Source organism: Protobothrops mucrosquamatus, unplaced genomic scaffold (assembly GCF_001527695.2).
Source record: "Protobothrops mucrosquamatus isolate PMUCROS unplaced genomic scaffold, P.Mucros_1.0 scaffold3729, whole genome shotgun sequence".
Lineage (NCBI taxonomy): Eukaryota > Metazoa > Chordata > Lepidosauria > Squamata > Viperidae > Protobothrops > Protobothrops mucrosquamatus.
In genome coordinates, this window is record NW_015389682.1 from 65,043 (window position 1) to 87,875 (window position 22,833).

The following is a 22,833-nucleotide window of genomic DNA, read 5'->3' on the forward strand; positions in this document are numbered from 1 at the left end:
TGCCCAGCCGTTGCCATTCTCGGCTTCATCTTGCTAATCCCAGCATAATTAAACCCCTAAACCTGGTTTGTGGGGGATATTGGAGGAAAAACAAAATGTCGGATCAAGGAGAGAAAGGCTTCAGGAGCCTTCAAAGAAACGACTTAGGCTGATCCAAAACCTTCTGAAATTCTCCCCATTGTTTTCCTGTCCCCCCCCCAAGTATAATCTCCAAAGGGGGAAAGGGAACTGATGCCAAGGAGGACACCCCCCCTTTGCTAAGGGGAGGGGGGCAAAGGCAGGAAAGCAGCTGGCCAGGCGGGGTGTGTATGTGTGTGTGTGTGTGTGTGTGGATGACAGGGAATGAAAACAGGAGAGGCCACCCAGGTGGAGAAACCACAGCCTGAGTTTGCAAGTTGTGTTGGACCACATGCACGGTTTAGGCCGGGGCAGCTGGGAAGGAAGAAGGCAAGCGGAATAGGCCAGGATTCAGAATTTAGGTCTGGGGTTGGTTGAACCGGGGTTAGATGAACCATCTAGAACAGCCCAGAATGAAGGAGTAAAGGTAAAAGATGCTTTCCAGGTATACGACTGCCAGGGATCTCCTAGGAACATAGAGTCATAAGGCTCTATGACCTCCAAGGAAGGGACCTTGGAGGTCATCTAGTCCAACCCCCTGCTCAGGCAGGAAACCCTTGTTCTAAACAACAAAATTAAGACTTTGGGGAAAGTGCAGAGAAGAGCAACTAAGATGATTGAAGCCCTGGAGGTCAAAACGTATGGAGGACAGTTGCAGGATTTGGGTTTGGCTAGTCTAGTGAAAAGAAGGACCAGTAGGACATAATAATAATAATAAAGTTGGAAGGGACCTTGGAGGTCATCAAGTCCAACCCCCTGCTCAGGCAGGAAACCCTATACCCTTTCAGACAAATGGCTGTCCAGTCTCTTCTTAAAAACCTCCAGTGTTGGAGCATTCACCGCTTCTGGAGGCAGGTTGTTCCACTGGTTAATTGTTCTCACTGTCAGGAAGTTTCTCCTTAGTTCTAGGTCGCTTCTCTCCTTGATAAGTTTCCACCTGTTGCTTCTTGTCCTGCCTCCAGGTGCTCTGGAGAACAGCTGGACCCCTTCCTCTTCTTTGGGGCAGCCCCTCAAATATTGGAAGACTGCTATCCTGTCACCCCTAGTCCTTCTTTTCATTAGACTAGACATACTCTGTTTCTGCGACTGTTAACAGAGTAACAGAATTGGAAGGGACCTCGGAGGTCATCTAGTCCAGACCCCTGCTCAGGCAGGAAACCCTGTACGGTTCCAGACAAATGGCTGTCCAGTCTCTTCTTAAAAACCTCCAATGATGGAGCATCCACAACTTCTGGAGGCAAGGAGTTCCACTGGCTAATTGTTCTCACTGTTAGGAAATTTCCTCCTTAGTTGTTAAGCGGATCTGGCTTCCTCTTTGACTTTTGCTGGTCAGAAGGTCGCAAAAGGGGGTCAGGTGACACACACACCCCGGGGACACTGCAACCGTCATAAATACGAGTCAGCGGCCAAGCGTCTGAATTTTGATCACGTGACCACGGGGAGGCTGCAACGCTCGTAAGTGAGAAAAAGGGTCCTAAATCGCTTTTTCCAGGTTGTAAGTCGAGGACGACCAGTTTGGTAAATAAAGGAATAAATAAATCAGCCTCTCCTTAGCGTGCTGGGTGCCAGCTTATCCCAAGCTGAAATTGCACAACCACACCTGTAGAGAAAAAAGGGGGCTGATGGGGACACTCCGTGCCCGGGGCCTTTTCCGTAGAAAACGGGAGAATTTTTGGCAAGATGTGAATGTTATTTTTTTTTCTTCTTCTTCTTCTTCTTCTTCTTCTTCTTCTTCTTCTTCTTCTTCTTCTTCTTCTTCTTCTTCTTCTTCTTCTTCTTCTTCTTCTTCTTNAGGAAGGAAGGAAGGAAGGAAGGAAAGAAGGAAAGAAGAAAGAAAGAAAGAAAAAGAAATGAGAGGAAGGAAGGAAACAGAAATGAGAAGAGAAGAGAACAACTAGGAAGGAAACGGAATGAGATGTGAATCGCCCGTTCTTATCGAACTAAATTCCTTTCCAGGCTGAACAGCTTTCTTCTCTGCCCCAGTTTATCACCTTTCACAAGGTCTCTCCAGCTGCCAGATGTGCTGACCGCCTCCAACCCGGCCTTCGCTGAGAGATACCCACTTCTCCGGACGTGAGCCAAGGCAGCAGCGTTGGTGATAAAACAGTCGCACATCTTCTAAGCCATGTGCCGAATTCCGTGGTGACCTTCATGAAAAGCAGCACCGAAGCACCCAAGCGGACTCAGAGATGGGATACTACACTGTCCGTGGTGGAGCCTGAGTTCAGAAATGCATCAGAACCGCAAGATCCCTCCAAAACAATCCGATTTCTTGCCCTTTTTATGGATCTTGCTTATTTGGTTTTCTGAGGTTCATTAGTTTCTTTTTACAAAGCACCCGAGGGCAGGGCCAGAAGCAACAACGGATGGAAACTCGTCAAGGAGAGAAGCAACCTGGAACTAAGGAGAAACTTCCTGACAGTGAGGACAATTAACCAGTGGAACTGCTTGCCACCAGAAGCTGTGAATGCTCCAACACTGGAGGTTTTCAAAAAGAGATTGGACAACCATTTGTCTGAAATGGTATTGGGGAAGGGGGTTGGACTAGAAGACCTCCTAGGTCCCAAGGTTCAACTCTGTTATTCTATCCTGTTGTGGTTCTTTGAGCTCACACAATAGGTGTGTCTTGAAAAGACTTCACCTTCCTTTCTGACTGACTGCTCTCGTGGATGCCTCTCATGGGCCAGCAATTCCCAGAATTCCTTAGTGTGTTTCAACTCCGACAACTTTAAGAGGGGTGACTTTAACTCCAAGAGTTCCTTACTCGGTGTCTCAATCTTGACAACTCTAAGAAGGGTGGACTTCGGATCCCAGAATTCCCTAGTTATTGTCTCTCAATCATGACACCATTAAGACAGGTGACTCCGTCTCCTAGAATTCCCTAGTCAGTGTCTCTCATCCTTGAGAACTTGAAGACAGATGGACTTCAACTCCCAGAATTCCTGAGTCAGTGTCTCTCATCCTTGACAACTTCAAGACAGGTGGACTTCAACTCCCAGAATTCCTGAGTCAGTGTCTCTCAACCTTAACAACTTCAAGACAGGTGGACTTCAACTCCCAGAATTCCTGAGTCAGTGTCTCTCATCCTTGACAACGTCAAGTCAGGTGGACTTCAACTCCCAGAGTTCCTCAATCAGTGTCTCTCAACCTTGACAACTTCAAGACAGGTGGACTTCAACTCCCAGAATTCCTGAGTCAGTGTCTCCCATACTTGACAACTTCAAGTCAGGTGGACTTCAATTCCCAGAGTTCCTAAGTCAGTGTCTCTCATCCTTGACAACTTCAAGAGAGGTGGACTTCAACTCCCAGAGTTCCTCAGTGTTTCTCATCCTTGACAACTTCAAGACAGGTAGACTTCAATTCCCAGAATTCCCCAGCCAGCTTGGCTGGCTGGAGAATTCTGGGAGTTGAAGTCCACTTATCTTGAAATTGCTAAGGAGGTTGAGAAACACTACTCCAGAGTGTTGAACCAAGTCAGCTGCTGGGATTTATAAAGTATTCCTTATGCCTTAGCTTAATAAGCTGTTGCTAAACCATAGCTTAGCATGATACACGTCATGTTCATTAAGATGGTAACCATTTCACAAGAGTGAAGATTTCTAAGCCGGCTTAATTTCATTTCTCTGACCACCTTCTTGACAGCTCTCTTCACCCTTCCCCGGCTAGATGGTGGTGACAACCCAAAACATCTGGAAGACACCCGAGTGTAGAAGGTGGCATTGTGCTGTTGTGAGATCTGCTTTTTGCTTGCACAATACAGGTGGTCCTCTAGTTACAACAGTTCGTTTAATGACCGTTCGGAGTTACAACGGCACTGAAAAAAGCGACTTAGGATTGTTTATCACACTTAGGACCTTTGTGACATCCCCAAGGGATCAAAATTCAGACGCTTGGCAACTGATTCATATTTATGATGGTCCGTGTGCCCCGGGATCCAAGGTTCGGCGCCCTTGTTATAAACCATGATTTGATCTTGGAGACGATTTGACCTTTCCTGAAATCTGCCAGGGCCACCTGTGATAAGAGACAATTTTAACCTTTCATCCTCTTTTATTTCTCTCATTTCCACCATCAGCAAATACCAAGACGACCGGAAAACCTGAAGAGCTGGTCTTGAAGGATAATTTCAGGGGTCATAAAAGCTGAAATGTTCTTCTGTTGCGTATGGATTAAAGGTATAAGGGTTAACATTTTAAAGTATTTTTAAGCTTTTATGTCCCAGGTTTATTTCCCCAGGGGAAAAAAAAGTCAGCCTAAAGGTGTGGGTGGGAAGTTTAAATGCTGGACAGCTTAAATGCAACTTGCAAAAAGAGTGATCTGGAAAATGGAGCAGAGCATGTGGTAATTGCAAAGCGGATTAGTTCCCATCAGAGAACAATTCAAGTTCTCAAGAATCCAGCTTCTCTGCAGAATAAATTAACTGGAGCAAAAGCAGGCCCTAATGAGCCCCATCTGTAAGTACAGATAGTCCTCAGCTTACGACAGGTCATTTAGTGACCGTTGAAAGGTACAACGGCACTGAAAACAAGTGACATGATATGAAAAGGGAGTTATGACCGTTTTTCACACTGGCAACCGTTGCAGCATCCCCATGGCTGCGTGATCAAAATTCAGGTGATTGGTGACAGATTCGAATTTATGACAGTTGCAGTGTCCTGGGGTCACGCAATCCCCTTCCGACATGCAAAGTTAGTGGGGAAATCCAGATCCACTTAACAGCCATCTCACTAAGGCAGTGGTTCGCTTAACAAGCGTGGCGAGAAAGGTCGTAAAACGGGGCAAAACTCACTGAGCAACCGTCTCACTTAGCGACACAAATTTTGGATTCCATCGTGGTCATAACTTGAGGACTCCCTGACATTTCCTCAACCTTTTGTCTCCGCGGAATACAGCTATTCCTCCACTTACAACCACAACGGAGCCTAAAATTTCCAGGCTAAGCCAGAAAGTTGTTAAGTGAGTTTTGCCCCGTTTTACGACCTTTTCTTGCCACGTCTGTTAAGTGAATCACTGCATTTGTTAAGTTAGTAACAGGGGTTGTTAATTGAAGCTGGCTTCCCCTTTGACTTTGCTTGCCCGAAGGTTGCAAAAGGAGACCATTCAAAGGTATAAAGGCGTAAAAAAAAGGTGACTTATGACCATTTTTCATACTTATGACCGTTGCAGCATCCCCATGGTCACGTAATCAAAATCCGGACACTTGGCAATTGACTCGTATTTATGACGGTTGCAGCGTCTCCCGGGGTCATGTGATCCCCTTTAGCGACTTTCTGACAAGCAAAGTCAAGGGGAAAACAGATTCACTTAACAACCGTGTTACTCGCTTAACGGCAAGGGATTCATTTAGCAACTGTGAGAAGAGAGGTCTTAAAAGGCGGCAAAAATTCATTTAACAACTTCCTTGCTTAGCAATGGAAATGTTGGTCTGAATTGTGTTATTAAGTCACGGACCACCTATATCCCGATGGCTGTTATACTGAAAAGTTTTTTAAAAAATTAAGGTGTGGGGAAGAGGGAGAAAAGAGAGAAAAAATAACAAAGCTACAGCTTAATCAGTGAAGCAATTAAGCAGGGATTTTCCTGGGCTTCCGATTAAGACTTTAACTGCTATTTACAGTTTCTTTGCAGTTAGCAGAAAAGCACCTAGGTTTTTTTATTATTATTATTGTGCAGGAAATTGGGTGGTCTCAGATGATCAGACTCACCTTTGCACGATCAGGAAAAGCCCCGGCAATTTTTGTTGGCAATGAAAAAGGGGAAATTTTTCCCAATTTTTTTTCTTTTTTCTTTTAGTCTTAAGGGTTCTCTTTTCACCTGCGCATGGCTAATTGCACGTGCCAGATGGGGCCTTTTTTCCCATACTATTATTGTGGTCGCGAGCGTCCTTCCTCTTTCACTTCTCTTAAATTGGGTTTCAATTAATAGCAACTTTCAGTTGCTCAGTTCCTGCTTGCTGAATAAATGTGCCTGCAAGAGTTTCAAAGGCCTGAGCTGCTTAAGGAAGCTTAGGCGTGGTGTTTCTCCACCTTGCCCACTGTAAGATGGACTTCAACTCCCAGAATTCCCCAGCCAGCTGTGCTGTAATTACATGAACGCTGACAAAAGCCAAGACTGTTTCACCCTGCATTCACACCACCCCGATGAAGATTTTTCCTTCAACCATTTTTCATGGTTCGGTCCAAGCCGGGAATAAACAACATGGCGATTGCTTTAGAAAGAAGGTTGCAGTTTATTGAAGAAGAGAAGCGGACAGAAAGATGGCTCTCCTCTTCAATAAACTTTCTAAAGCAGCCGCCATATTGTTTATTCCCGGCTTGGACTGAACCATGATGAAGATTTTTCCTTCAACCATTTTTCATCATGGTTCGGTCCAAGCCGGGAATAAACAACATGGCGATTGCTTTAGAAAGAAGGTTGCAGTTTATTGAAGAAGAGAAGCGGACAGAATGATGGCTCTCCTCTTCAATAAACTTTCTAAAGCAGTCGCTATGTTGTTTATTCCCGGCTTGGACTGAACCATGATGAAGATTTTTCCTTCAACAACCCGTTTATCCTAAGGAATTAATTTTGGGGGTTCCCCCAAGACGTCCTCAGTCAGAAACATATCAACCAGGCTGAGTTTGTTTTTGCACCACATGCTGAACGAGGAAAAAAAATCATAATAAGACTCGCCCAAAGCCAACTGAGCATGTGATACGAGTGCAGGGACTGAGTTTATGATTGACCTGGTTATACGTGCTGCGTGAACCAAACAGAGATATGCAATATTTGGATCCGAGGCACCTTTGTCCATTTTTTTTAATCCTAATATTGCACACTTCTCCGGCCGGCACGTATACGTCCATTTTCTCGTAAACAGCAGGCGCCAAGAGCTGTTTGTGACCCTCAGGGTTTCTGAGTAAATTTTCAGTGGGAGGGCTGGGTCCAAATATTTGGTTGCTTAGTGCAAACAAAGATTGGAAAAGCAGGCCCTGATGTGTAACCTTGTGGCGCCTTAATTGCGAGACCTTCGCGAGTCGCCTTGCCAAGAGTTTGTTTTAATGTGTGTGTGTGTGTGTTTTTCTCCCCCCAAAGTTGTTTCTCCTTGACCCTGTAAAGGGTGGGGGGATGATGTTGTTTTTCTGCTAGTTGGGCCTTCAGGTTTTTGTGTGTTTAGAACAGTGTTTCTCAACCTTGACAATTTTAAGGCATGTGGAATTCTGGGAGTTGAAGTCCACATGCCTTAAAATTGTCAAGGTTGAGAAACACTGGTTTAGAATAAGGGTGTCCAACTTTGGCAATTTTAAGATGTTGCGGACTTCAATTCCCAGAATTCCCCAGCCAGCATGGCTGGCTGGGGAATTCTGGGAGTTGGAGTCCACACATCTTATAATTGACAAGAAACTTTGTTGCACTTCCCATGGGGCTCCAGCTGGCTGGGAATTGTCCAACTTCTAATTTGATTGAGATTAAAAAGAAGGCAGCCATTAGAGACACCATGGGTCTTTTGCAATCAGGAATGTTTAATCACTGGCTCTTTAATTAATGGCAGCTCATTCCTCTGTTTGTGTGTCCCTCCCAGCTTTTAATTAATTAGTTACGTTTGGTTTTTGCAGCTGGTGAGGCATTTCATGTCTGCTTCTATAAAAACCCTTTTTTTAGACTAAAAAAAATGGTGTGTCGACATATTGAATGATCTCCCTCCCGCCTGGGAGTATTTCCCGCCTTTTTGCTTTTTGCTCCGCCCTCTTCCCCAACCGTCAAAGGCCTTCTCCCGCCCTCACCCGCCCTCTCCCGCCTCCTGATTGGCCGACTGGAATGCCAAACGAGACGAAACCGTCCTTTTTCGTGAAGGAGCCGTCTTTGGGCCTGAGGTGATTTCTATCCCGCCTTTCTCGCCTCATCTGGTTCCCTCCCACCTCAGACGCGCTGGAGCCGTGACCCACGTGTGTCCATGTCTCATTCTGACGTTATATTGCTGAACATGAGAATTAGATCTAATCTTCCCTCGTAGCGCCCCCTCCCATCGCCCACCCGTCAGCGAGACCGATAGGCCGGCAGGCTGCCAATCCTAATAGTCCCGCCCCCTACATATGGAAACCCCTCCCCGGGGGGGATTGGAGAAGGGGGCGCGGAGGCGCGAGCGGCGAAATGAGGCGCTCTGATTACCCCTCGGGGTGACCGATTGGCCGGCCGGCTGCCAATCCTAGCAGTCCCGCCCTCCGCGTGGAAGCTGCCGGCGGGTGGGGTGGGGTGGGGGGGTTGGAGAAGGGGGCGCGGAGGCTGCCGCCGCCAACCAGCGACGGGCGTTTGGCGCGAGCGGCCAAGGCGGCGCTCTGATTGGCCGGCGCTATCGCTTATAGGTGCGCGCCGCGGCGAGGTTCGCGTGCAGTTGAGGGAAGCGCTGTGGAGGGAGCCCCTCTCGCTTGCTTACGGGTGAGGTTACGCAAGGGCGGGGCCTGCGGGTTAGGGCGGGGCCTGCGGGTGTCACGTAGGCCGCCGAAGGAGCGCGCTGTCCTTCGCGGGGAAGAACCGGCCGGGGAAGGTGAAACACCTCGCGCGGAGGAGGAAGGGGGGGGGGGCAGGGAGGCTTTTTGGCAGGCGTGCACGTCTGAATGCAAGCGTGCCTGCATTGCATGTCCCCTTTTTGGCTGCAAGGCGTGTAAAGGACCAGCCTGGATAGGGGGGGAGCGAAGGAAGCAAAGCAGCTGTTAAACCCTGGAGCGGCCTTGCCCCATGTGCTCCTGGGGAGGCCATTTTGGACGCCGGGAAGGGAGGGGAGGGGGGGTCGTCTCTCCAAGCAGAGCCCCTACCCCAGGACTGGCCAGAAAGGGGACAGGCCTCGTGGAGCGCTTGGCTGGCCGCCACGTGCCTTGGAGAGCACGTGGCCCAGCTGCGTCCTCACCTTGGAGGGAGGGTGAGCCCGGGGGCACTCGGTTGCCGCTCCTCTCCCTTGCACGAGCGAGACCTTCCCCCCCCCAGGAAGCACCTAAATATATATGACAAGCGCCTAATTTACAATATAGGCTCAATTTATATGCTGTGCAAAGTGTCTCCGGGCGGCTTGCAGTGGCATAAAGCAGCCTTGGCAATCTTTTAAAGACCTGGGGACTCCAACTCCCAGAATCCCCCAGCCAGCAGTTTAATGAAGAGAAGGACGAGGGGGGGGGACAGGATAGCAAGTGTTCCAATCTCTCAGGGGCTGCCCCAAAGAAAAGGGAGTCAAGCTATTCTCCAAAGCGCCTGAAGGCAGGACGAGAAGCAACGGGTGGAAACTAACCAAGGAGAGAAGCAACCTGGAATTAAGGAGAAACTTCCTGACAGTTAGAACAATTAACCAGTGGAACCACCTGCCTCTAGCAGCGGTGAATGCTCCAACATTGGAAGTTCTTAAGAAGAGACTGGACAGCCCTTTGTCTGAAATGGTGTAGGGTTTCCTGCCTGAGCAGGGGGTTGGACTAGATGACCTCAAAGGTCCCTTCCAACTTTACTATTATTATTATTAGGTCTTGAAAGTTGCAAAATTGGACACCCTTAAGCGCCCTTAAGACATGGTTATTCCAGCTTGCGGGACTGGCCTAGGGGAAACTTTTAGAGGGGGTTTTAATTATAATTTTAATTAGACCAAATTACTAATATTTCCCTTTTAATTAATTTTTAAATTTGTAGTATGATATTTTTGTATTTTTACCCGGTTGTTAGCCGCCCTGAGTCCGCAAGGAGAAGGGCGGGATATAAATCTAAAAATAAATAAATCAATAATCTAAAAATAAATCTAAAAATAAATAAATAAATAAATAAATATAACGGTGTAGAAGTGCTCAGAATGCTGCTTTCTGCAACCTAAGCCTAGGAAAATAACATTTTTGGGATCTATATCCTGGGTTGGATTCAGGCGTGTTGTGGGAACCTGCCTTGCTTTCCTTGTTGCTGTGACATTGAGGCTCATGCTGCTTCCTGAGCCACTTGGTTGCTCCAATGGCTTGTGGTGCTTTTAAAGTTAAATTTCCTCTCCGGCCATAATGGCTCATAGCTTGCGGTGACCTCTTTGTCCTCTGATGGATGATGCAGAAATTAGACTCCCAATTTCTTGACAGCCCGTCTCTGGAGACCTGAGTGAATGGCTCCCCTTTAAACTTAGGGGGGGGGTGCTGGCTAGGAGGAGTTAAAATCCTTGAATTGCTTTTAATGGCTTAGCTGTTAATTAGCACTAGACTTTGGGTTTGCTGCAACTGAATTGCAGTCATGGCTTATGGTTTTGCTGAATAGATTAACATTGCTGGGTTTTCCAGCCATGGTTTATATACTTGAAAAGAGTTTGAGAGCCACTTTCATTGTTCCCTGAGGCCAGGAAGCAGGAAACTCTGAGTTCTAATCCTGCCTTAGGCATGAAAGCTGGTTAAGTGACTTTGGGGCCAGTCCCCTTGGTCTCAACCTCTAACCTACCTTGCTGGCTTGTTGTGGGGAAAATGGGAGGGAGGCGCATTAGATAACGTTTTCAACCTTGAGTTATTTATATAAATAATGAAGGGGATGAAAAACTAAACCCCATCAAGTTAATTATAAAATGAACTAATTTATGTCAAGTTTACATTGCATTATAAAAAAAAAAACTAATTTCAAAGAATGACAAAAGTCCAGTTGCCTCTTGAAAAAGCACCTTTGGGATAATTTTAAAAATCTAACCTAAGGAAACTACATCTTTGGTATTCTGTGCCCCCCCCCCCACATCTCTTTTTAATGTTAGGATGTTTTTAAAGATTAGTTTGTTTCTAATCAGAATGAAGGACTTTTGTCTTGGTTTATAATATTTTAGGAACTGTTTCTTGCTATGTGCCTATGTATATTTCCTCGTAAAAGAAAACAATTTAAGATTTTTTTAAAGCTATGAATGACTCCCCCCTTCTGTGTTCTTCCTAAGGGGTTTGCCCAAACTCTTAATAATTATGGCTAAAAATATAGCAAACTGTAAATAGCAATTTTAGTTTTATTCCTTTCCTTATTCTTTCCATCATGTTGCCTTTTCCAGTGACTGCTTCCTGAGTCATCACTTGAGTTGTCCACTATAACCTTAATTTTCCTATTTAATCATTGCTAAGATTAGTTCCACACATGGGAGAAGCTATTTTTCCTTATATGCACCTGATAACACTTGAATGGAAAATAAAATTCAGTGTCAGTTCTGGAGTGGAAAACAGGGGCATTGTAGGGCTGACTCTAATTTAACAAACATAACAAATAGATCTGTACATGAGACTTGTTAGTTTATGTCTCCCCTTTAGGAAATTTATCTTTACCTTTAATATTTCCCAACTGGTAACATTACTTTAAAACATATGGAGGAAGTCAATTGCTTTAGAACCTATGGAGGAAGTAGCATAAATGCTATATATGTGGTACACACACACACACTACAAATATGTTTTAAAATGTTATCAAGTATGCTTTCTTGGGTCTAAATAGTAAAGTTTTATCTACAGCATTTTGTGCTTTTTATTTTAACAGTTTTATAAGTATGCCACAAATGCAGTCAGATAGACTTTTTTTTTTTTGGTATTTTTTTAAACTTGTATTAAATAAAACAAAGAACAATTTGGGCAGTTAGTACAGTATTAGAAAGCCCTGCATGGGTAAAATGCATTTGCTTTTAAAGGTGTGTAAATGATTTTGTTAGATGATTTCGTGTTTGAATTCAGAAAATTTGAATAGAGCTGAGCCTGTTCGTCTGCCCTTTCTCTCAGGTTTTTAGACAGCTGCTCTCAAATGTCAGATCATAGTTTGGGTGCTTGTATAGAGCAGATAAAGGCATCAATGTGTGTGGGAAAGACCTTTGGTTGGGCTTAAAAGATATTGAAAACTATTTTAATATTTTTAAGATCCGTAGGATTCTCCTCTCTTTCTCCTCTGTTCTTTTTCCTCTCCTGAAATGACTTTATATACATGCTTACCCAACTGAAGATTAACTTCTAATTGTTGCAACAGTCCTTTAAACTGGATAGATTAAGCCAGCTTCAGTAATTCCTTTACAAATGTGAAGTATTTGAATAGCGTAGCTGCACATCTTACAATGTTCAAGTGGTAACCATTTCCTTTCTGCATAAGGTGACTTGTATACCCCCAAAAAATCAGCCATTATCAAAGATAATTTTTCACAGACTGGGCAGTGATCTGCGAACACTTTTTTTCTCCTTGTTTAAATGCAAATATAGTTCCTTATTTTTGCTAATAATTGAGGGGAAATAGAATAGTTGGCCGCTTCCTCAGAAAGCAGTAATTTTACGTTCGTTTCTTGTTCAGATAATTAAGGAAGACCACACAAGCGTGAAGCTTTTTAATGCGTTCCAGTAAGTAAAGAGAAATCGGAAGAGCTTGTTACGACAAAAGAGTCTCTTCCATTTTTAGTTATTCAGCTTTTCGGCTGTGAAGTACTCTGTTAACATTTGCTTCCTATCTTCTCCTGAAAGGCGGGGTCTGATTTCCTGCTTATCTCCTGCAGAGCAGCCCAAGTTATCCAGAAAACATCCAGTTTTCCTTGAAGCGGTTAATCTGTTCTAGCCAGAACATGTGCAGGCACCCAAGAGCATGCCAAGGATTAAGATTTCTATCATTGCCTTGCCACTTCTTGTTCAACTGCAAAATACTCTTCATTAAGTCGATTCTAAATAACGCAGTGGCAGTGTTTCACTTAACAACCGTGGCCAAGGGAAAAGTTACAGAACGGGGCAGAACTCGCTTGAAAACTGCCTTGCTTAGCAACAGAAAGGTTGGGCTGGACTGTGGTCATAAGGACTACCTGTATGTTGCTGTCTAATGAGCATTAAGGAAAGGAGAAGCAAAGGGACATCAATTGTCGGGTGTTTGCCTAAGGCACACTGTGAGGTGATATAATTGCAATTTAATAATATAATAAAGTTGGAAGGGACCTTGGAGGTCAGCTAGTCTAACCCCCTGCTCAGGCAGGAAACCCTATACCATTTCAGACAAAGGGCTGTCCAGTCTCTTCTTAAAAACTTCCAGTGTTGGAGCCTTCACCGTTTCTGGAGGCAGGTGGTGCCACTGGTTAATTGTTCTAACTGTCAGGAAGTTTCTCCTTAGTTCCAGGTTGTTTCTCTGCTTGATTAGTTTCCATCCGTTGCTTCTTGTCCTGCCTTCAGGGGCTTTGGAGAATAGCTTGACTCCCTCTTCTTTGGGGCAGCCCCTGAGATACTGGAAGGCTGCTATCCTGTCCCCCCTCATCCTTCTCTTCATTAAACTAGACATCTCCAATTCCAGCAACCGTTCCTTGTATGTTTTAGCCTCCAGTTCCCTGATCATCTTTGTTGCTCTTCTCTGCACTCTTTCCAGAGTCTCAGCATCTTTTTTACTTTGTGGTGACCAAAACTGGATGCCTTATTCCACGAGAGGCCTTACCAAGGCCTTGTAAAGTGGTATTAACCCTTCACGGGATCCTGATTCTATCCTTTAAATTTAAAAGCAATTTGTGTTCTTCTGAGCCAGCTGGCTGCATGCCTTGAAATGCTGCGTCCGAGATGGGAAATGGGCGTGCATGCATGTTTGTTCTCAACTGCTCTGTTTCTACTGCTAATCCTGCTTTTGTCTAGATCTTTTAATCCCAAGCCTACATTTCTGTTGATTTTTTTGATATATTTCCTGTTTAGGACATTTTGTGGGAAATACGTCTCTGTACGTTTGGACTCACAGCTGCTCGGCTTTCTACGTTTCTGTACAAATTACAATGGAAAATGCAATTTAGAGCTATTTAATAAATGTAGATTTTTGCTGACAGCCACCTCCACTATAAGATGGTCCTCAACGTACGACCATAATTGAGACCAAAGTGCCTGTTAACTGACATGTTTGCTAAGTGAGTTTTTTGCCCCATTTTACAGCCTTTTTTGCCACAGTTGTTAACTGAATCACCGCAGTCATTAAGCTAGTACAGGGGTCTTCAAACATGGGCGTTTTATGACTTGTGGACTTCCAACTCCCAGAATTCCTCGGCCAGCGTGGGGGAACTATGGCCCCTTCATGACTTGAGGACTTCAACTCCCAGAATTCCTCAGCCAACATGGGGAAACTATGGCCCCTTCATGACTTGCAGACTTCAACTCCCAGAATTCCTCAGCCAGCGTGCCTGGCTGAGGAATTCTGGGAGTTGAAGTCCACAAGTCATAAAAGGGCCAAGTTTGAAGACCCCTGAGCTAGTAGAATGGCTGTAAAGTGAATCCAGCTTTCCCCATTGACTTTACTGGTCAGAAGGTCACAAAAGGGGAATCACGTGACCCCGGGATACTGCGACCGTCATAAATACGAGTCCGTTGCCAACCGGCTGAATTTTGATCACGTGACCATGGGGATGTCACAACGGTCGTTAAGTATGAATAACGGTCATAAGTCACCAGTTTGAAGGGTCACCAAACGTACTGTACATTGTAAGTTGAGGACTACGTGTGCCTAAGGCACTTGAAGCCTCATGCTTAGACTTCTCAGTCCTTCCAAAAAAAGCACCTTTGTTTGTATTCCTGTCCTGGAATACAAGAAGATGTCTGCACCCTTAAAAGTTTTGATTAATTTCTCTGGGTCGGGTCTGGTGTTCTGCCTCTCACGTCGAGAAGGGTGGTGCTGGCTGCGGGAGCGTTCTGCTTTCTGGCACTTATTGTTAGCAGAATGTCAGTAAGCCTAGCTACGACACTGAACACGATAATTCCAGCTAGGGCCTGGAAACCGCATTATTCATCGATAATGCAGTAACTGCAAAGAGCAGATGGGTGTGGTTGCCGCGTCTCTATGGGGAGTAGATGCCGTGCTCTAATATCATTAAACAAAATAACAGCGTTGGAAGGGACCTCGGAGATCTTCTAGTCCAGAGGTCCCCAACGCCCGGTCTGTGGACCGGTACCGGGCTGCGGCCTGCCAGCCAGCAACCGGTCCGCACAAACAAGCAAAGCCCCATCCACGAGATGCAGGCAGCACACAAAACCACGCACCCTCCGGGCCACGGAAAAACCTCTCCATGGAACCGGTCCCTGGTGCCCAAAAGGTTGGGGACCTAGTCCAACTCTTCTGCTCAGGCAGGAGACCCTATACCAGGGGTCCCCAATCTTTTGGGCACCAGGGACCGGTTCCGTGGAGAAAGGTTTTTCCACGGACCGGACAGCGTGTTGGTTTATTTGCTGCCTGCATCCCGTGGATAGGGCTTTGCTTGTTTGTGTGGACCGGTTGCTGGCATGCCACGGCCCAGTACCGGTCCATGGGCCGGGCATTGGGGACCCCTACTCTATACCATTCCAGACAAATAGTTGTCCAATCTCTTCTTAAAAACCTCCAGTGATTGGAGCACCCACAACTTCTGGAGGCAGGTTGTTCCACTGGTGAATTGTTCTCACTGTCAGGAAATTCCTCCTTAGTTCTAGGTTGGGTCTCTCCTTGATCAGTTTCCATCCGTTGCTTCTTGTCCTGTCTTCTTCAGGTGCTTTGGAGACTAGGTGGACCCCCTCTTTTTTGTGGCAGCCCCTCAAATATTGGAACTTTAGTCAACTTTAGTCCTTTTCATTAGACACACCCAAATTCCTGCAAACTTTCTTTATATGCCTTCGCCTTCATGTATCTAGTGTACAAGTTGTGCATCAAACTTTCATTCATTGTAATCTAATGTACACGTTGTATACAGTACAGCTTGTACCCTATTCGCCACCATCACATAAACGTGCATTGTTACACAAATTGTAATAATTTCTAGAAGGCCCGGCAGCTATACCCATTGTAAATTTGCTTTCATGCCAATGAAACGTTGCTAAGTTAACTGTGTTTTCTGACTTCTAGGTTCCGGTTAAGTAGCTGGAGGAATCTGGAATTATGAATCACGCCAGGAAAGCAATATTTAATATGGTAAGGAGGTTGTATTTATCAGAATGAATGTGCCTGAGTAAGATTAGAATGAAATTGTCTGTTGTTAACGCAGTTTAGCCCCATCTGTCCTCTGTTTTCAACCCATTGCTGTAGACCAGGGGTCTTCAAACTTGGCCTTTTTATGACTTGTGGACTTCAACTCCCAGAATTCCTGAGCCAGCATGGGGGAACTATGGCCCCTTCATGACTTGCGGACTTCAACTCCCAGAATTCCTCAGCCAGCGTGGGGGAACTATGGCTGAGGAATTCTGGGAGTTGAAGTCCACAAGTCATAAAAGGGCCAAGTTTGAAGACTCCTGCTGTAGACAGTCCTTGGTTAGCCACCACTTGTTCAGCGACTGTTTAAAGCAGGGGTCCCCAATCCCCGGTCCGTGGACTGGTACCGGGCTGCACAAACAAAGCCCCATCAGCGGGATGCACGTAGCACACAAAGCCACGCCCCCTCCGGTCCACGGAAAAACCTCTTCGTGTAACCGGTCCCTGGTGCCGGAAAGGTTGGGGGGACCTCTGGTTTAAAGTACAATAGTGGTTATAATTGGTCCTCATAGTTCTGACCGTCTCGGCGCTTCCACGGTCACATGATCGCAATCTGTGCACTTGGCAGCCGCCTGGCACTTATGACGGTGGCAACGTACGTGGTCGTGTGTTTGTGATTGGCAGCCTTCCCTGCTGACCCGCAAGCAAAGTCGGTGGGGAGACGGCACGTTGGAGAAGCTCTCCCCATGCACCTTTCTCCAGTCCCCCTGCGCTCAACAGCCGCTTGCATACCCTCCCCAAACCTTGCTGTGCTCATATAATAATAATAATAGTAATAATAGTAATAGTAATAATAAAGTTGGAAGGGACCTTGGAGGTCATCTAGTCCAACCCCCTGCTCAGGCAGGAAACCCTATACCATTTCAGACAAATGGCTGTCCAGTCTCTTCTTAAAAAGTTCCAGTTTTGGAGCATTCACCGCTTCTGGAGGCAGGTGGTTCCACTGGTTAATTGTTCTCACTGTCAGGAAGTTTCTCCTGAGTTCCAGGTTGCTTCTCTCCTTGATTAGTTTTCATCCGTTGCTTCTTGTCCTGCCTTCAGGCGCTTTGGAGAATAGCTTGACTCCCTCTTCTTTGGGGCAGCCCCTGAGATATTGGAACATTGGCTATCCTGTCCCCCCTTGTCCTTCTCTTCATTCAACTAGACATACCCAATTCCAGCAGCCTTTCCTTATCTGCTTTAGCCTCCAGTCCCCTAATCATCTTTGTTGCTCTTATCTGTACTCTTTCTAGAGTCTCAGCATCTTTTTTACATCGTGGTGACCAAAACTGGATGCCGTATTCCAAGTGTGGCCTTACCAAGGCCTTGTAAAGTGGTCTTAACACTTCACGCGATCTTGATTCTATCCCTCTGTTAATGCAGCCCAGCACAATGTTGGCTTTTTTGGCAGCTGCCGCACACGGCTGGCTCCTATTTAAGGGATTGTCCACTAGGACTCTGAGGTCCCTCTCATACTTGCTACTGTTGAGCAAGGTACCCCCTTTCCCATACCCGTGCATTTAGTTTTTTTCTTGCCTAAATGTAGAACCTTACTTTTTTCATCATTGAATTTCATTTGGTTAGATAGTGTTATCATTTAACAAACTTGAGTTGGAAGGGACCTCGGAGGTCTTCTAGTCCAGCTCCCTGCTCGCGCAAGAGACCCTACAGCATTTCAGACAGATGGTGGTCCAGTCCTTTCTTAAAAGCCTCCAGTGTTTAGAAGTAGAGGCCCCCAACCTTTTGGGCACCAGGGACCGGTTCCATGGAGAGAGGTTTTCCCATGGACCAGAGGGGGCGTGGTTTTGTGTGCTACCTGCATCCCGAGGGTGGGGCTTTGCTTGTTTGTGTGGATCGGATGCTGGCATGCTACGGACCGGGCGTTGGGGACCCCTGGTTTAGAGCACCCACAACCTCTGGAGGCAAGTCGTTCCACTGGTTGATTGATCTCACTGTCAGAACACCCATGCACCTCTCTCATCCGGTATTAGGGCTCCAAACCCGACTGTGCTCAGGGTGCCCCTTCTCCGCCCCCTGTACACCCCCCTGAGCCCTCTCCCACCCAGCAGTAGCCACTTACCTGCCTGCTGGCCTACCCACCCAGGACTTCAGTTAACCAGTAGAACAACCTGCCTCCAGAAGTTGTGAATGTTCCAACCCTAGAAGTTTTTAAGAAGAGACTGGACAGCCATTTGTCTGGAATGGTACAGGGTTTCCTGCCTGAGCAGGGGGTTGGACTAGATGACCTCCAAGGTACCTTCCGACTCTGTTATTCTTCCTTCCCTCCCTCCCTCCCTCTCTTCCTTCCTTCTCCAATACTGGAAGTTTTTAAGAAGAGACTGGACAGCCCTTTGTCTGAAATGCTATAGGGTTTCCTGCCTGAGCAGGGGGTTGGACTAGATGACCTCCAAGTTACCTTCCAACTCTGTTATACTTCCCTCCCTCCCTTCTCCAATACTAGAAGTTTTCAAGAAGAGACTGGGCAGCCCTTTGTCTGGAATGGTACAGGGTTTCCTGCCTGAGCAGGGGGTTGGACTAGATGACCTCCAAGGTCCTTTCCGACTCTATTATTCTTTTCTCCCTCCCTTCCTTCTCCAACACTGGAAGTTTTTAAGAAGAGACTGGACAGCCCTTTGTCTGAAATGGTATAGGGTTTCCTGCCTGAGCAGGGGGTTAGACTAGATGACCTACAAGGTCCCTTCCAACTTTATTACTATTATTATTATTATTATTATTATTATTATTATTATTATTATTATTATTATTATTATTATTATTATTATTATTATTATTATTATTATTATTATTATTACCACCACCTGCAAGGCCTTTTCACTGGCTTCCCCACTGACTTTGGTTGTTGGAAGCTGGCTGGAAGTTAACAAGGAGGTGCCTGCTGAACGATCCGCGATGCTCGCTTAACAACAGCAACGACATGCTATTACACATTTGGCCTACGGAGGAAATCCCACGCCCACTTGGCTGTTGTAACTCAAGGACCATGTGCAAATCAAGAGGTTCCTTCCTTTGCAGGCGGCCCCAGTTTGTTTTACCGTTTGGCACGCTGTTAAGAAAGGCCTGCTTCAAATTGCTGGATCTGTATTGGCTAACCAGCAAACTCGGTCTGCCGGTTTTTAATCTCCCACAGGAAGCTAGCTGAGAGCATGTCAGACCACAGTGTAGTTAGCTAGCCCTTGAGAAGCCCTCCAGGCAGCCAGCGGAAGAATGAGGCAACCTCTGACTTTAATGCCAGCTTGATTTCAGGGCTGTTGAAATGTGTGAAGAAAGAATTTCCGCTCCTGTGCCTCCAGCAAGACAGAAAGATAAAATAAGGAGAGAGAGTGGTTTGTTCTAGTGGTGAAAATACCAGGCTAAAAACTAGGAAACATTGAGTTCTGGTCCTCTCTTAGCCATGAAAGCCGGCTGGGTGACTTTGGGCCAATCACCAGGAGATGGGGAGTTCTAGTCCCACCTTAGCCATGAAAGCTGGCTGGGTGACTGGGCTAATCACCAGGAGACCGAGAGTTCTAGTCCCACCTTAGCCATGAAAGCTGGCTGGGTGACTATGGGCCAATCACCAGGAGACCGAGAGTTCTAGTCCCACCTTAGCCATGAAAGCTGGCTGGGTGACTGGGCTAATAGCCAGGAGGTGGAGAGTTCTAGTTCCACCTTAGCCATGAAAGCTGGCTGGGTGACTGTGGGCCAATCACTAGGAGATGGGGAGTTCTAGTCCCACCTTAGCCATGAAAGCTGGCTGGGTGACTGGGCTAATCACCAGGAGACCGAGAGTTCTAGTCCCACCTTAGCCATGAAAGCTGGCTGGGTGACTATGGGCCAATCACCAGGAGACCGAGAGTTGTAGTCCCACCTTAGCCATGAAAGCTGGCTGGGTGACTGGGCCAATCACCAGGAGACGGGGAGTTCTAGTCCCACCTTAGCCATGAAAGCTGGCTAAGTGACTGTGGGCCAATCACCAGGAGACAGTGAGTTCTAATCCCGCGAAAGCCAGCTGGGTGACTTTGGGCTAATCTGCAAGAAACTGAACAAGACCAGAACATCTGGATTAAAAAAAACCCAACAACATACAAATTACACAATTTATGTATGCAATTTAAGATTTAAATCTGGAGGGAAGAGAGGATTATTTACCAGCATCCTAAAATGCTGAAAGAGCGAGCCAGGTGCATCTCTCTGCCTAGGGAATGTGTGTACGCACCAGTGTGTCAAACCTCTGGCAACGGGGCGCATCTTCAGAAGGGTCTTTCTCGATCTGAACAACGGGGTGGTGGTGGTGAAATTTGAGCGACCGTCTTGCTTAGCAAGGCCAATTCTGGATCCCGCTGTTGGCCGTAAGTCGAGGACTGCCTGTCCTTGAGTCGACCGCATGGCCTTCCTGCTTTTTCTCATTCTCCTGCCATGGCATCTCCTGTTGTCTAGTTTGGGGCAGAGCCCCTCTCCTACACCCGCTTCAGCCTGGCCCGGCAGCCAGACGGGGACAGCAGCCACGTGGAGATGAAGCTCTCCGCCGAGGAAGAGGAAGGCGGCGAAAACGGCGTGATCGACCACCTTCCCCCCAGGATCGGCAAGGCCCGAAGCCACCGGCACCTGTGCTGCGCCTGTGGAGGGGCGGCCCTGCTCTTCCTGATAGGTAAGGGGGAACAGGGAGCAGGGCTGGGGGCCGAGGAGCTGTAATGGAGACCACCAAGCTCAGAGAGCACCAAGGAGCCCATAGTCCTCCTTCCTTTCCTCCTCCTCCTCCTCCTCCTCCCTTCTAGCACTGATGATGCTCTCTAGTTGGGCAATGAAAGGTCTGCAAGAAAGCCAAGCCCAGAGAAAGCACCAAGGGCCCCACAGCTACCAATATACCCCCCCCCCTAAGAGCAAATGGACCTTTGTCCATAAAACGCCTTCCCTTTTCATATACAGATGGTCCTCACTTAACAACCACTTGCTCGGGGACCGTTCCAACTTACAATAGCGCTCAGCGGGGTGATAACCCCCCCAGTCCTCCTACTTATAAGAGTGGTAGTCACGTGATCAGCAACTGGCTTGCCCTTACCAGGGTTATAAAGTCCTGGGAGCACACAATGGTAATTTATGAGCTTATTTGTTGTGTCCTGGTAGCAAAGCCAGCAGGAGGCTGCAAATGGCAATCCATCAGTGTCACACTTAAGGATGTTGCGTAAGCAGGGCTGTTGGAAGTGCCCCAATTTCCATGGCTAAATGGCACACTCATGTGACATTGCACTTAGTGGTGGAAATTCTGGTCCCGGTGAGCTGCTAACACTGGATGGTCTTGCTTTGACAACCTATGGAGATGCAGCCTTTTTCTCTCTCATGCTTTACTCTTAGAGTTAGATGATACTGGGAGAGGAGGAGGAATGGGATGGGAGTTAGTTAGACATAACAATATTGTCATAGTGTGTGAATTCAGGGCTTTTGAAATAAGAGATGATAAGAAATGGCCGGGTTGGAGTAAAGGAGGGAAGGCCTGCATTTCAAACTAATTGGAGAATGTGATTTATGTCTGTAAATTGGAGGAGGGGAATTGTGCTTTGATACTATGTGCTCAGGGGAGGGGAATCCAGTTTTTGGCTTTGACTATGTAGGTCAGTGTTTCTCAACCTTGACCATTTTAAGGCATGTGGACTTCAACTCCCAGCTGTGGAATTCTGGGAGTTGAAGTCCACATGCCTTAAAATGGTCAAGGTTGAGAAACACTGATGTAGGTGCTATGCCACCCCAAGAAAAATTCTTTAAGGTAAAAAAGTTCTTTGAAGAGTTTCATCCGTCGGAACCATGACATGAGCCTTGCTAAGTGAGGGCTATCGAGTAAACGTTTTAAAATAATAACCGTGGAGTCCTCAATAGAATCGTGCTGTTATTAGGTGGGTTGTTGTCACAGAAATGGCTCATATTTACCATTTTCATACTAAGGAAAAACGTGGCGAGCATAATTCTATTAAGTAACTGAACCGCACTGAAAGAAGTTGGAAATCGCTGCTTTTTATTTCTTTTTTCCCCCTTACATTATCCCTTTTCCCCTATTGGCCATTATCTTTATTTTCATTTGTATTTTGTATTTAAAAAAACTTTTCAACAGTGTCTACGGAGTTTCTCAGTTCTCCAGGTCATTGTTGTCACAAAGGTGTTTTTTCCAAAAGGCAATTGGAATTCCTTGTTTTTTGTTTTCTTTCCTCTCCTTGAAAATCGTCCGCTTCTCGTCCAAAAAGCTTCCTCGCTTCTAACTTCGGAGAAAGTTTCTTGGATAAGAAGCCGAACGGTTGCCTTTTGGGAAAAGCACCTTTGGGTCTTCTGAACAACACAGATCTGTGTGTGTGTGAATTGCGCTGTTATTGTCAGCGTTGCGTCTTCAGGCAGGAAATCCTGACATCTTCCAACTGCTCTCCTCCGGCAGGGTTTTTGTTTGGCTACATAAGTTTCCGTGCCCGGATGCCACAAGTGGCGACGTGCAGCAACGGGGCCAAGTCCTCGAGCGACGGGGTCTTCTATTCGTCTGAATACTCTGAAACCAGCAACAACGCCCCATCCGATCCAGTGCTGTACTGGGGTGACTTGAAGACATTGTTGACCGGTCGGCTCGCCAAGGCAAGATTCCAAGACAAGATCCGGTAAGGATTTCCAGAAAGCCCATGGAAAAGTTCTGATGATGAAGAAGAAGTTTTCAGTGTGTGGACAGCTGTGGGTCTGGCTACGTGGGAGGCAGGAAGGGATCTTGAAGGTCTTGTAGCCAACCCCCTTGCTCAAGCAGGAAACCCTATAGCATTTCAGACAAATGGCTGTCCCGTCTCT

At 46.5% G+C, this 22,833-nt stretch overlaps 1 protein-coding gene across 1 annotated transcript in view; it reads left to right on the forward strand.

Annotated features, from left to right (window-relative positions):
- The first annotated feature begins 3,662 nt into the window (after window positions 1–3,662).
- The window catches only part of TFRC (transferrin receptor), a 41,063-nt gene continuing 21,892 nt past the window's right edge, over window positions 3,663–22,833 (forward strand). The window contains exons 1-3 of the mRNA XM_029286455.1: window positions 3,663–3,689; window positions 20,458–20,668; window positions 22,439–22,652. Of these exons, the coding sequence (XP_029142288.1) occupies window positions 3,663–3,689; window positions 20,458–20,668; window positions 22,439–22,652 (452 nt within the window). The remainder of the gene's footprint in view (window positions 3,690–20,457; window positions 20,669–22,438; window positions 22,653–22,833) is intronic.